This window comes from Saccopteryx bilineata, chromosome 2 (assembly GCF_036850765.1).
Source record: "Saccopteryx bilineata isolate mSacBil1 chromosome 2, mSacBil1_pri_phased_curated, whole genome shotgun sequence".
Classification (NCBI taxonomy): Eukaryota; Metazoa; Chordata; class Mammalia; order Chiroptera; family Emballonuridae; genus Saccopteryx; species Saccopteryx bilineata.
The window spans coordinates 243,825,240-243,839,272 of NC_089491.1; the positions used below are offsets into that span (position 1 = coordinate 243,825,240).

Below are 14,033 nucleotides of genomic sequence, written 5' to 3' on the forward strand. Positions count from 1 at the left end.
TCCCTGCCTTGCCCTCTGCTCAGAGCCCTTGGCATTCTGATAACAGCCAGCCCCATTTTTAATGTTCGGATTTGGCTGCGTGCCTAACGTTCTCCTCAGGAGCTGGACCAGAGCCCCACCCAGTCTCTCAGTGGACGCCACAGGATATGGCTGGGTCTCCATCCTTGGGGTCCCTACCACACTGGGTGTTGTTCTTTAGCGCACATGATGTTAAGTCCCCAACTTGCACCTCACTCGGCAGTGACAGACTCAGAAAGAGTCCTCTCCTATCTCCCCTGGTGACCAAGGCTGAGTGGGTCTACTCTTAGACAGCAGAGGCAGAGGCTGGGTCTCAGGCACTGGCTCTTCCTAGAATTAATCTCTCCTTTAGGGAATGAAGCACATCTGGCTGAGAACAGGCCAACCCACCCACCCCTCCCCACACCACCACCACTAAAATGTCCCAGGTAAACGTCTAAGGGCATCATCAGCCTGGACCAGCTCCCATACCCACCTGCCCACCCCATCTCCCACACCCACCCCTCAGAGGATCCATGACCCCCAAAGCCTTTATTAGCTCTTTCTGCTCCATTTAACTACACAAATGGCTTGGTCACAGCTGACTGGTCCCAAATTTGCCAGTGATTTTCTTTTAATTTACCGTGGCTCAGTCCCCCTGTAATACAGGTGGAGGAGGCATATTTGCTCCCAAACTCCTCTCCTGGGGTTAATCATGCACAGAACAAAACTCCATTTGAGCCACTTAATGATTTTATTTCTTCCCTAGGTTTTGAAGGAGCTGCAGCTATAAGGCAAATGTACATCCCTCTCTCCCCAAACTTCAGATGTTTATGAAAGACAGGTGCCCCTTACGAGCTCCTTCACTGTTTCCACCCAGGTCCGAGTGGGGAAACTGAAGGTCTTTGCTTTCTGACTGAATGGGCTCCACCTCTTTTCCAAGGGCCTGGAGCTGGACCTCTGGGCGCACCTTCTCTTCCTCTTCCCGCCCTGGAGAAGCCTTTCCGGCTCTGCCGCTCCTTTCCCCTGGGTCCTCCAGCCAGCTGTCATGGGCTGATTCAGCGCCTACCTGTGTGACCCCACCCATGCACCCCGCAGCCTCCTCCTCTGTTGTTCTCCCCACCAGACCCTGCAGTCCAAACATGAAGGGCCAAGCCCCACTCCCTGAATGTTCTTGTGCCTTCCCACATGGGTTTTCCCTTTCCTGGTAGAGCTCTCCTTTATTGCCGGAGCCTGGTAAGCTTCCACTTAAATGTCACCTCTGCTGAGAAATCGGCATGTTTTCATCCTTTCACTCTTTTCTCTGCTCTGCCATTTATTCTCTTTGGGTTTGTTTTCACACCATGTTGCATACTTGTTTTCCTGTCAGGCCCTCCACCACTCTGAGCTCCTCGGATACGACTACCACAACCTTGACTAGTAAGGAATACCCACTTGTGTATCCCTGGGATCTAGCCCATTGCTGGGCGCAAATGCTCACTAAATCTGTTTGAATGAATAGCATGTGAATGCGAGCTGTAGTCACTTACCAAACTAAGATACTCAAAGGCCTTTCATCTGTTTAGGCTTCCCAAATGGTGCTAAAAATCTAAACCCTGCAGAACACACAGGCTCTGACTCGAAGGAGACACTTGGCCCTCAGGAAATCTTTTCTGCATGGACATGGCGCCATCTGGTGGTATCTGGCAAAAATAACCTCTACGTCCGGAGAGCAAAGAGGGCTCTGGCAGTGCTGAGCAATGATGGAGCTCCTGCAGCCCTTGAGCGCTGGCAGCCTGAGCATCATGGCCTGCCTTCCCAGACTTGAGAGATCGGAGCAGCAAAGTCACCTCCAGCACCACCGAGCAATGCCTGCTTACCTCTAATCTGATGCTCTCCTCCCGCTGACGCCGTGTTGCAGCTGAACTTCAGAAAAAGGCCAGGCTCTTCTTCCATACCAGCACCTTTTAAGTGCCACCTGGACTCCTGCCTGCCAGCCCCGTTCTATCACCACTGTGGGACCCAAACAGAACTCACCTCCCACAACCGACACCTCCTGTGTGAGCACATGGCAGCTCCGTTGCCAGCTGTGCCCAGCACCTTCCTGCTCCCCCACTCCCCGGGCCACGTGCCACCAAGTCTCATCGGTGCTGTCTCAAGGCGACCCGCTTCTCTCCATCCCCTCACTTCCACAGCCTGCCTTCACATGGGCTGTCATGTCCTCCCTCCAACATGCCTGCACTGCCCAGCCCTGCTGGGGAAAGGCAGGATCCTTAACAAGATCCAGAGCCTGGCCCCTCTCAGCAGCCTCCTCTGTGGCCCCACTCCCTCCTGCTCCTTCCCAGCTAGAGTGGCCTTCTGGCATTGTCCTCTGTCACACCACGCGCCTCCCTTCAGCTCAGGGCTGCTCTCCTAGCTGCTGCCTGGTTAACTCCTACTCATGCTCTCTCCCCCTCTGTCCTTCCCCACCCCCACCCTGCCATCTTCCCAGTGTCTGCTGGCCAAGGCTCAGCACCACCACCACCTACCAAAATGCCCCCTCACCCCAGCTTATCTCTACAGTGGACTAGTTAAGGGCCCTGGCTTTGGCTTGAGGTTGCCTGTATTCAAACCCTGACTAGGCTATCTAATGGCTGTGTGACATTAGGAAAGCTATTTAACCTCTCTGAACTTCCAATTCTTCATCTCTAAAATGGGGAGGAGGGAGTAATGGTTTGTAAATAATCAAAAATAAACCTGTTACGTTCTCTGAGTAGGGCAAGTTCCCACTTCTATGGAACACTTCTCCTTTACAGTAGCTGTGAAACTTGTTACTACTAAGTAATTAGTTTACTTAAAATTAGTCTCATATGTCAAAATGGAAGTGCCACCAGCGTGGGAGCAGGGTGGATCTTATTGCCATATTCACCAGGCTTAGCCCAGGCCCACAGGTAGCTTCTGTCACCAAAGCAACTGGGGTCAAGGTACTTGACCCTCTTGGTCTTAAGCTGTCTCTCTAATAATAACAGTGCCTCTCTGATAATAACAGAGCATCAAAGTGCTGCTTAGATTAAGGACTTCGATAGTACCTGGTTCATAGTAAGTACTCAGTAAACATGAGCTTTTGTTCTAGTAGACAACCAAATATTTTAAACTTCCAGTTTCTAGTTAGATATGTAAAAAGCTTGGAAACTGTCGTTTCCACCCTCCCAGTAAGAAAAAAAATTAAAAAGCTAAAAGCTGGACAAACTGAAAACCAACAAGTCTTTCTAGATCCATCAGAGAACTGAAGCCAAAGGGCAAACCAGTGACCTGGACATTGGAGAAGGACAGACAGGTGGATACAGAGAACCACAACGTACCAGAGCAAAAGCCTCGGTGCAGAAACCTCCCAGAAACCAGTGCCAGGCTAGGGAAGTGTAAGCTGTGATTGGCAAGTTGCTTGAAGCTCACTGTGGACAAGCTGGAGGGTTAAGTCTGGGGGCCAGTCCTAAGGAAGCCCCCACACTCCCTGCTCTTTACCTCCAGGAGCCCCACCTGGTACCCAGAGTGAAAACCCACTCCGGCTTCCAGCAAGAGGAGAGGGAAATGACCACTTTGTATTATGTCCAGAGTGTTCTGTTCTCTTTAACAAAAGCCTGCCCTCGGGGAGACCCTTTCCCAGAGTGTGCACAGCTGGGGAGAGGAATGTCCCACTGCAGGCCCTCTGGACTTGCTGTCTCTCCCGAGGGGTGAGTGGGAACAAGAGGAAAAGTAGAGTAGCGCTTGTGAAGGTCACAGGCTCACTAAGAGACTGAGTCCTAATCAGAGGATTAGAGGACACGTCCCTGAGTTCCTCACACTGCACCGCCACATCACTAGGGCTCCCATATAATAACAGAGGACTGCCACTGAAAGAACAGAAAAGCTCAGACCCTACTTAAGGAGAAGTCTCTAGAGAAACCCAAAGACACCAGGAGAGACAAAAACAAGGACACCAGAGACAATATGAGCCTTGGAAACTCAGCTGCTAGAAAGAATAAACACAGCTTAAGTTCTACACAGATAAAGAGAAAAACCCACATTAAAGGTCTATCTCCCTCAGTTTCTTTATCTTTTACATCATATTTGGCTTTCAACAAAAAATTGCAAGGAATGGTGACAGGTAAAACATATAATCCAAAAAGATGCAAAAAGCATCAGAAATAAGACTGGTGATTTAAAAGAAGCATGATTACTATTCTAAGGGCTCTAATGGAAAAAAATGGACAATATGCAAGAACAAATGGGCAACATATGCAAAGAGATGGAAACTCTAAGAAAAATTCAAAAGGAAATGCAAGAAATAAGCACTGTAATAAAAATGAGAAATGCTTTTGGTGGGCTTGTTTGTGGATTTGACATGGTCAAGGAGATAATCAGTGTGTTGTAGGAAATGTCAATAAAAATTTCCCAAACTGAAAAGCAGAGAGGAAAAAGAAAAGAATGAAAAAAAGTGGAACAGAATACCCAAGAACTGGAATAATTACTAAAGGTATAACATGCACAATGGAAATAATGGAAGAAGAAAAATGAGAGGAAAAACTATAACATAAGAGTTGAGAATTTTCCAAAACTATTGACAGACCCCAAACAACAGATCCAGGAAGCTCAAAATACCAGCAGGGTAAATAACAAAAAATCCACACCTAGGCATGTAATAAACTGCAGAAAATCAAAGAAAAATAAAAAATTGAAAGTCAGAGGGGAGAAGGAGGGACCCTTACCCAGAGAGGAGGAAGGATAAAAATTATATTCAACTTCCTTCAGAAACCATACAAGCAAGAAGAGAGTAGAGCAAAATATTTGAAGTGTTGAAAAAACAAAAAAAACCCACCTAGAATCCTATATCCTTCTAAATCTAAATTGTCCTTCTAGCAGGCGTCCCCAAACTACGGCCTATGGGCCGCAATGCGGCCCCCTGAGGCCATTTATCCAGCCCCCACTGCACTTCTGGAAGGGGTACCTCGTTCATTGGTGGTCAGTGAGAGGACCACTGTATTTGGCAGCCCTCCAATGGTCTGAGGGACAGTGAACTGGCCCCCTGTGTAAAAAGTTTGGAGACCCCTGTTCTAAAGTGAAGTAGAAATACTCTCTCTCAGACAAAAATCAAAGGAGCCCTAACCATTTGGCTCAGTGGTAGAGTGTTGGCACAATGTGTGGATATCCCAGGTTTGATTCCCAGTAAGGGCACACAGGAGAAGTGACCATCTGCTTCTCCACCCTCCCCCCCCCCATTCTCTCTCTCTCTTCCCCTCCTGAAGCCATGGCTCTATTGGTTCAAATGCATCAGTCCCAGGCACTAAAGGATGGAGCCTCAACTTCAGGCACTAAAAATAGCTCAGTTGCGAGGATAGCCCCAGATGGGCAGAACATCAGACCCAGAGAAGGGTTGCCAGGCGGATATCAGCGGGTGGCATACAGGAGTCTTTCTATCTCCCCTCCCCTCAGTTGGGAAAAGAAAAAAAAAATCAAAGGAAATTGTCACCAGTAGACCTGACTTGCAAGAAATATTCAAAGTTCTGCAGAGAGAGGGGAAAGAATACAGGTAAAAAATGTGGCTCTCCATAAAGAAAGGAGGAGTGCTCGAGTAGGAAAAAAGTAAAGATAAAATAAACCCTTGAGTGAAACAAGCCACACTTTCCTCAGAGACTCCTCCTGCCTCAGCTCCGCCCACCCCCACCCCAGTTCTCACTAGCTCCCCTCCTAACATTCCAGGAGCACCCAGCGTGGTCTGTATCACCTAGCACTACGGCAGCCTGTATTCTGTCTCACCCAGGGCTGAAGGTTGTGTGTCCCGAGACAAGCACGAGGTGCTCAGTGTCTGGTAAATGTATGAATGAATGAACGAACAAACAAATGAACGAGTGAGTGAATAAATGGCAAAGCACCATTCATTTTCAACCCTGGAAGCCAATGTGGTCAAATAACATGTGTCTTTAATAGCAGTTCATTGAGAATATTCCAGTGCTGCCACCGTCACAAGGGAGGGCTCACCCACTGATTTCTCTCTGCCCAGGTGTGGTCACTCCTCAGGTCAAAGAAGGGGTGGACGTTCTTCTTACACAGGCTGCTCTTTGACCCTGAAGGACATCAACCCGGGGGAAGCAGAGAAATGACCACGGGGCGCATCACAGAAATGCGAGATGATAAAGGGCAGGGTTTACGATGGCTCCTCCTCCACAGAACTGGATGCAGGGAGCACAAAATCCCAGGGAAGGAGCAGGCAGGTGCTTCAGACAGAACCGGGACTGAAGCCTGGCCACTTCAAACTTCAGAAGCCCCCGAAAGCACCTCAGATTCTTCACCTCAATTAACATTAGCAAACCACTGACAAGGCACTTATCATGGGCTGGATACCACTGTCCTCAAGGCAACATTCTGAAGTCTGAGGAAACTGAGGCACACAAGCCGCCCACAGTGGGGCTGGACTGAGACCCAGCATCTGCGTGCAAAGCTTGGCTTAACCTCTGCCATCTTGGGCACAGACGATGCCCTCCTCTTCTGGTTGTTTTCAATCAGATGAGAAATCTTGACCAAGTGCCCTGTGCAGACGCTGGCATTCAGCAAGTGCTCGACAAATGCCATATTACACCTCTGTGGTCCTCCTTCCACCTCGTTGGGGGTCAGCTGCATCTAAATCACTCCGTTAGCCCCTCCCCCACAACAGCCCGCACGGGCTCCCACCCCCAGCAGCAGTGCAGTAATGTGTCCTGAAGGGTGGCTTTCCACCTTCCAGAGCCGTATCAATAGCCACCGTTATAACCACTACCATGTGCAGGCCAAGAGGCCATGTGACCCAAGTCATGGCCCTATTTGGTGATAAGGCCAAAACCTATGCACCCTCACTCCTGACATCAGTGCCCTGTGATACTGTGCTTCAAAATGGGGACAGCCGACTGGCAGCAGCACTGCCTGAGGACATCAGGAATGCAGAGCCAGGGGCCACCCCCGGCCTGATGCCAGATCTCAGGAGGTCTCCCAGCCTGTGCACAGCTGAGAAGCACTGGTCTGTGACACCACGGTTGAAAGAGTCAGAGAAGCCCATCTGAGCTTGACTTTAAGTTCTTCCAGAAATTTGAGAGACAGTGCAGGAGCCTAAGGCAACTGCCTTCCCCCCACCCACAACGGCCCCAGTGCCAGCCCTCACCAACAGAGAAAGGCTTGACCTGATGTCAAGCCCCAGCCCCAGAGCACGCTCTTCCTGCCCAGCAAGCCAGCTTCCCTGCCTGGTTCCTCACCTGTCAGCTCCCTCAACTGTGGCTCTCAGCATTCTGAGAAGGAACTTCTGTCGTTAAGTTGCTGAGATGATTCATCAGAAAGATGGCACAAGCTGCAGGGCACAGAGGAGAGGGCAAGGCAAAGAGGTGACTGCAAGATGGCAGAGCCCAGCCCTGGCTAATTGGATCAGTGGTAGAACATCAGCCTGGCATGTAAATGTCCCGGATTTGATTCCTAGTCAGGGCACCCAGGAGAAGCAACATCTGCTTCTCCACCCTCCCCCTCCTCTATCTCTCTTCTCCTCCCGCAGCCATGGCTCGATTGGTTCAAGTGCATCAGTCCCGGGCACTGAGGATGGCTCTCTGGAGTCTCTACCTCAGGTACTAAAAATAGCTCAGTCGCAAGCATGGCCCAAGATGGGCAGAACATTGGGCCCAGACAAGGGTCACCAGGTGGATCCCAGTCGGGGCGCATGTGGGAGTCTATCTTTCTCTCTCTCCTCCTCTTACTTAGAAAAGAAGGAAAAAAAAAGATGGCAGAGCCCACCCAGAGAGCATACCCAGACTGTGGTACCTAATGGGGTAGGGCAGGCAGCCCACACCTGGGTCATCGCCCCACCTAGACCTAGAAGCAGAGCCTTACAAAGAGGTACTCAGCCCAGAAGGGCTCCAGGCTTGGCCAGAGCTAGGTGTGAGCTGTAGCTAAGGAAGACCATCAGAAGCAAGGCCAGCAGCCACCCCACCCCACCGGTCCCCAGTTAGGAGTACAAATCCACTAGTCCCAGTGTCTTACCTTCGTCTCACCTGCTCTATTCGATCGCGCATAACCTCATCTCTCACCTCGCTTGGGACTTGGAAGATACGAGTGTGGCTGCAAAACATCACGCAAACGCTGGGATTTTTGGTTTCACTAGGTATCATAACTCCTAGGATTGCAATCAAAAGCCCTGGCCGGTTGGCTCAGCGGTAGAGCATATAGCCTGGCTTGTGAAAGTCCCTGGTTCAATTCCCAGTCAGGGCACACAGAAGCGACCATCTGCTAACCTATTATGCCACACAGCTCAGATTTAAAAAAAAAAAAAATAGTGGAAGATGTTGTTCATCTTATCCAAACCAAGGAGCTGTGACTTTCAGAGTTCCACAGTGTGGCCACGTTGAGCACGGACAAGCCTCCCAGAAGCAAGGCTGTGATTGGATTATAGTCACCAACATTTATAATTTTAGAGTCTGTTGGCCGGTTTTCCATCCAAAAAACTCTTTGCCAGGGAGGTCTCAAATTCCCTGTTTTGTAATTACTGAGTAGTTGAATCCCCATTTAAAATGCTAATGCCACTGGAAGGGGTAAACACCTGAAAATTGGATATCCTAAAGCAAAAATAAATTTCTTGAGAAATATATCCTCCTTGAGAGGAGAGCGCAAAGCTGGCGGTGGAGACATGGAAAAGGCAGTGACAGAGGACTCCTTCACAGTTTAATCCCACAGTTCTTCTGGGAAAAAGGAGACCCTAAGTAAGCACAAGTCCTAGAAAGGAAATAGGGAAGCTTACACCCACGGAGAGAGCGGGAGTCCAGACCTAGCTCCCTCTGCCTTAGTTAGCAGCGTCAGTGCCAGGATGCAGACGGCTGGGCTCCCAAGCACAGGGGGAGGCTGGCAAAGCTACCCCAATGTGGAGCACATAATTCTAGTCTCCGTGCTGGGAAACCTCCGCTCAACCTCAGTTGCATATGAAGGCTTTGGCGTTTGCATTTTCAGAGCTTATTTTCTTTTAGCTCTTTAAAGCACCGCCACTTCTAAACAAACCAAGTGCAAAAATAACAGGAGTCTGAAATTTACTCAGAAGCATCTAGGAAATGGTGAGCCATCTCAGCTTTCCAGCCCCTGACGTCATTTTAAAACATCATTTTAAGACATGAGTGGGGGCTTTCAAGATGGCTCAACTATTCCTTTCAGATCCCAAAGTGAGTCTGACAGTGTTCTCAGCCAAAGGAGTCAACAGCACTGGAGGAGAACGGCCGTGGGTCTGTGTTGGGTCTGTGCCTTCTTTGCGTCTCCAACCCCATAACTTGGCTCAGAGCAAATATGATTTGCTTTACCTCCATCTTATGAACTGGATTCTTGTTCTTTCCTCCAGGACATCTTGACTCTGGTTTGCTAATAAGTCAGACTTGGAGAGTTGGTGCTTCGTCTAGGAAATTTTGGTAGGGTCCACGTGATTACTGCCCAGCTAGGACTCGGGGGCTGGGGTGGAGCCTAGGCTGGATCTGCTCCACCAACTTACCCAAGATCCTTTGCAGTAGGACCTCCCACCTTCCCCCTCCCTCGCTCCTCATGCTCCCAGGAGGATGGTCTCAGCTCTCAATTACCACATCTTTAGTCACATGTATATTTTGGCCATAAGTGGGAGGGCCGTTGTTAGACATCTTCTCCTTTATATTCTGAGAAGCCTCTTCTTCAGTCTGAAAGGTGAATACTTTTCCTTTGATAGTGTTACTTGGTACCTGACCTTTTCCCTTTTCCATCACAGCACACATTCCACATAGCCACACACACAAGCTCTGTATCTCACGGTTCCTGCAATAAACTCGCCTATTACTACCTTCTCATGAGATTTCAGGGAGCTCACTAAATCCTTGGCCTTACCCCAAGGTATTCCTGAGACATCCTGTAACCAGAGTGACACATCTGAAGCCCTGTATCCAGTATGCTTGAGATGCAGGGCAGAGTTAGTGGCGATTCCAACACACCTCTTATAAAGACAAAGCCCCAACATCTAGGACATGTGGTGAACTAGACACAGCTCTAGACAAGGTGTTTGTCAATGAGCTTGAGTTTCCCATTCTAGGTAGAGGGAAGTCCCAGATCCCTGCACCCACTAAGGCGAGCTCTTTATAATTTGGGGTACCCTGAATCAGAAAGGGGTTTTACTCACTTTTTTCAGCCAGTGCTGTACTACAGACACTGCCTCACTTTCCACAACTTCAATGTCCTGTAACAAATTGATACGTTGATGCCCTCAGAATATCTAGAACCCAGCGCCCAGAGTTATTCATTGTATGATCTTCTCTGTAGAAGTGCAGCACAAGGCTCAGAAGGGAAAAGATACATGAGAAACAATTCTACACAGCTATCAATAGCTTCACTTACCGAACTGGTTTTTGGTGGGAAGGAGAACCCTGTACCTTTCCGAGCGAAAATGTACATAATCCATGTTGTAATTATCATCTTTGAACTTATGTCAGGCCTTCTTCTTGGCTCCCTCCTCCATCAAAGCGGCCCAAGGACTCCTCTAGAACAAGGAGGTCATTGAAGGGAGGTGCCCACCTGATTGGCTGCCCTATGATGATGTGACAATGCCCTCCATTGTCACAGAGAGATGAAATCGAGAGATCAGGAAATAATCTACTGCAGTGATGCTATGGCTCAGAAATAGGAGGATGGGGGGGGGGGAGTAAGCATAAGATATAACCAATATAACCCTGAGGAAGAGACAAGGGGAAATTACCAAACCATTGATAGAGATGGGGGCTGAGGGCATATGGCTGGTCACCCAATCTTGACAATAATGAAGCAGAATTGTAAAGTAAAATATGAAATTGACCTGTCAAAATCTGTTTCTGTCACCATCCCATAAAAATTATTTTCCATCCTTATTGATATAATTCTATTTTTTAAATATTTAAGGCATCAATGTGATTCAAAAATTAAAACTACATGGAGATATATACTCAGGGAAGTTCCACCTACTCCCTTAGCTCTTCAACCATATTCTTATTTAAGAAATAAGGTTTTTTAAGTGTTTACATTGTACATCTATGTTAATTTTTTGAAAAGGAAACAGATACATAAATCTATTCTCACTTTTTTTTTAGATTTTATTTATTCATTTTTTTATAGAGAGGAGAGAAAGAGAAAGAAAGAGAGTGGAAGGGAGAAGAGCAGAAAGCATCAACTCCCATATGTGCCTTGACCAGGTAAGCCCAGGGTTTTGAACTGGCGACCTCAGCATTCCAGGTCAATGCTTTATCCACTGTGCCACCACAGGTCAGGCCTATTCTCACCTTTTTATTACTATTATAAAATATATACATTAAAATATACTAATACATATATATGTGTGTTTAATCACAACCCAGGTCAAGATATATAACATTTCCAGTGTCCCCACAATTGGTATTGTCACTCTTTTGAAGTTCAGCCAGACGAGTGGAGATATAGTGGTAACCAAGAACAGTTTAACTTGCATTTAATTAACCAATTAGCGGTGTTAAGTATCTGAGTTATATGGTAAACTTGATTTTCATAAAAATATCAAAACACTTTCTAATTGGCAGCACCATTTTATATTTCTGCCATAAATATATGTTTCGATTTCTTCACATCCTTACCAGCATTGTTACTATGTCATTCTGACTTTAGACATTTCAGTGAGAACAATATGATTTGTATCTCCTCATGTGCTTACAGGCCATTTTTATATCTTCTTTGGAAAAATATCTATTCAAAGCTTTTGCCATTTCCTAATTGGATTATTTGTCTTTTTATTTTTGAGTTGTTTTCAGATCAGGTAGTATAAGTTGTTTTGTTTTGTTTTCCTCAAAGGTTTCCTGGCTGTTCTCAGTCCTTGGAATTTCCATGTAAATTTTAGAATTACTTTGCCAATTTCTAAAATGAAACACCTGACCTGTGGTGGCGCAGTGGATAAAGCATCGACCTGGAGTGCTGAGGTTGCTGGTTTGAAACCCTGGGCTTGCCCGGTCAAGGCACATATGGGAGTTGATGCTTCCTGCTCCTCCCCCTTCTCTTTCTTTCTCTCTCTCTCTCTCTCTCTCTCTCTCTCTCCTCTCTAAAAGTGAATAGTCTTTAAAACTATATTTTTGAGACTCACGTTATGGTATAGCACATGATCTATCTTAGAGAAGATTCCAAGTGTACTACTTATCAATGTGCACCCTGCTGTCATTAGTCAGAGAGTTATCTCACTATCAGGTCAAGTTGGTTGGTAGTGTTCAAGTCTTCTGTACTTTTGCTGACTTTCTATCTTTTCTATCAATTATTGAGATCAAATATTTAAAACTCTAACTTGTTGAATTGTTTATTTCTCCTTATAATTCTCTCAGTTATTGCTTCATGGATTTAGGAACTCTCTTGTTTCATGCATAAACATGTATAATTGTTATATCTTTCTGGTGAATTAACTCATTTATCAATATATAATGTCCCTTTTTATGTCTACTAATATTTTTTAATTTATTGATTTTAGAGAGAAAGAGAAGGGAGAGTGAGAGAGAAACATTGATTTGTTTTTCCACTTAATGTGCATTCACTGGTGGATTTTTGTATATGCCCTGAGCAGGAATTGAAACCACAACCTTGGCATATTGGGACAACAGTCTTAATCCAATAGTTCTCAAAGTGTGTGCCAGGGTGCACTGGTGTGCCCTACGGTATTCCAGAGAAATATGTGCCTGTTGGGGACCAAAAATCCAATGGAGTTTTTGAAGCTAAGATTTTGGGGGGACAGAGGTGTGGGGAATTGGCTGTAAACTGACAGTGTGCCCAACCCCCCACCTCACTTGCCTGATTAAGTTGCAAAAGGTTGTTAATCTGTGGTGCTGGACTGTTTACACTACCCCCCATGTTCCTCAGAAAGTCTGGAGGCAAGTTTCTTCTTTGTTTGGTGTAAAGTTAAGATGATATGTATGGTGGGGGGTTTCTGTTCTCAACACAATTAAGAGTAAAAAGAGAGGAATTCTTCAATGTATTAACAAAGAAATGAGAGTCTGCCTTTCAGATAAATGCCCAAACATTGAAGAAATCTCTAGGACACATCAGGCTCATGTTTCTCATGAACACAAGAATGAAAAAAACTTAACACATTTGCGCTGGGACCTGCCGAATTTACTAAATCTTACTAAGAATGTATGATATATATATTATATATATATAAAGAAAACTTTTGGGGTTTTTTTGTTTGTTTTTTTTACAGGGATAGAGAGAGAGTCAGAGAGAGGGATAGATAGGGACAGACAGACAGGAACGGAGAGAGATGAGAAGCGCATCAATCATCAGTTTTTCGTTGTGACACTTCAGTTGTTCATTGATTGCTTTCTCATATGTGCCTTGACCATGGACCTTCAGCAGACTGAGTAACCCCTTGCTGGAGCCAGGGACCTTGGGTCCAAGCTAGTGAGCTTTTTTTGCTCAAGCCAGATGAGCCCACACTCAAGCTGGCGACCTCGGGGTCTCAAACCTGGGTCCTCTGCATCTCAGTCCGACACTCTATCCACTGCGCCACTGCCTGGTCAGGCTGTTTTTTTTTTATTTTTAACCCCTTTTTTATGAATTCTAAAAAGTATAACTCAAAAAATGTAACATAAAATTGTTTTTTAATGTCAGAATAAATTTAATTTTTTCATATTTATTTGGTTTAATTACCATAAAAGCATGCTTGGATTTATATTATATTATTTTCTTCAATATTTGACTTATTATAACATATTTCTCAGAAATTTGTGTATAGTGCGCCTATAATTATTTGTAAGATTTTAAATGCATTCCAACTTCAAAAAGTTTGAGAACCATTGCTCTAACTTACTGACTTACCCACCCAGGGATACTAATATTTCTTAAAATTTACATTGTCTGTTACTAACATAGCCACTCCAGCTCTGTTATGGTTACTGTTTTACAGTGTACATTTTCCTATATATTTAGGTTGTTAATTTGAGATATTTCTTCTTTTTTTATTTTTATTTACTTAATGAGAGAACAGGGAGGCTGAGACAGACTCCCACATGTGCCCCAACAAGGATCCATCCAGTAAGGCCACTAGGGGGCAA

General features: G+C 46.0%; 1 protein-coding gene across 1 annotated transcript; it reads right to left on the bottom strand.

Annotated features, from left to right (window-relative positions):
* Window positions 1–7,226: 7,226 nt before the first annotated feature.
* Window positions 7,227–10,416, bottom strand: SPATA19 (spermatogenesis associated 19). The gene is made up of 7 exons (XM_066254456.1): window positions 10,339–10,416; window positions 10,124–10,180; window positions 9,558–9,650; window positions 9,288–9,379; window positions 7,987–8,064; window positions 7,754–7,818; window positions 7,227–7,306 (listed from the first exon to the last, which is right to left on the bottom strand). Exons 1-7 carry the CDS (start codon window positions 10,414–10,416, stop codon window positions 7,227–7,229), a joined length of 543 nt encoding a protein of 180 aa, XP_066110553.1.
* Window positions 10,417–14,033: the final 3,617 nt, after the last annotated feature.

Bases quoted from the DNA above. Each gene is read 5' to 3' on its own strand.
- SPATA19 (XM_066254456.1), bottom strand. From the start codon at position 10,416: ATGATAATTACAACATGGATTATGTACATTTTCGCTCGGAAAGGTACA. The intron at 9,651-10,123 runs GTGAGTAAAACC...TTCACCTTTCAG, and splicing joins TACAGCACTGGCTGAAAAAA to ACTGAAGAAGAGGCTTCTCA. The intron at 9,380-9,557 runs GTAATTGAGAGC...AAAATTTCCTAG, and splicing joins TACATGTGACTAAAGATGTG to ACGAAGCACCAACTCTCCAA.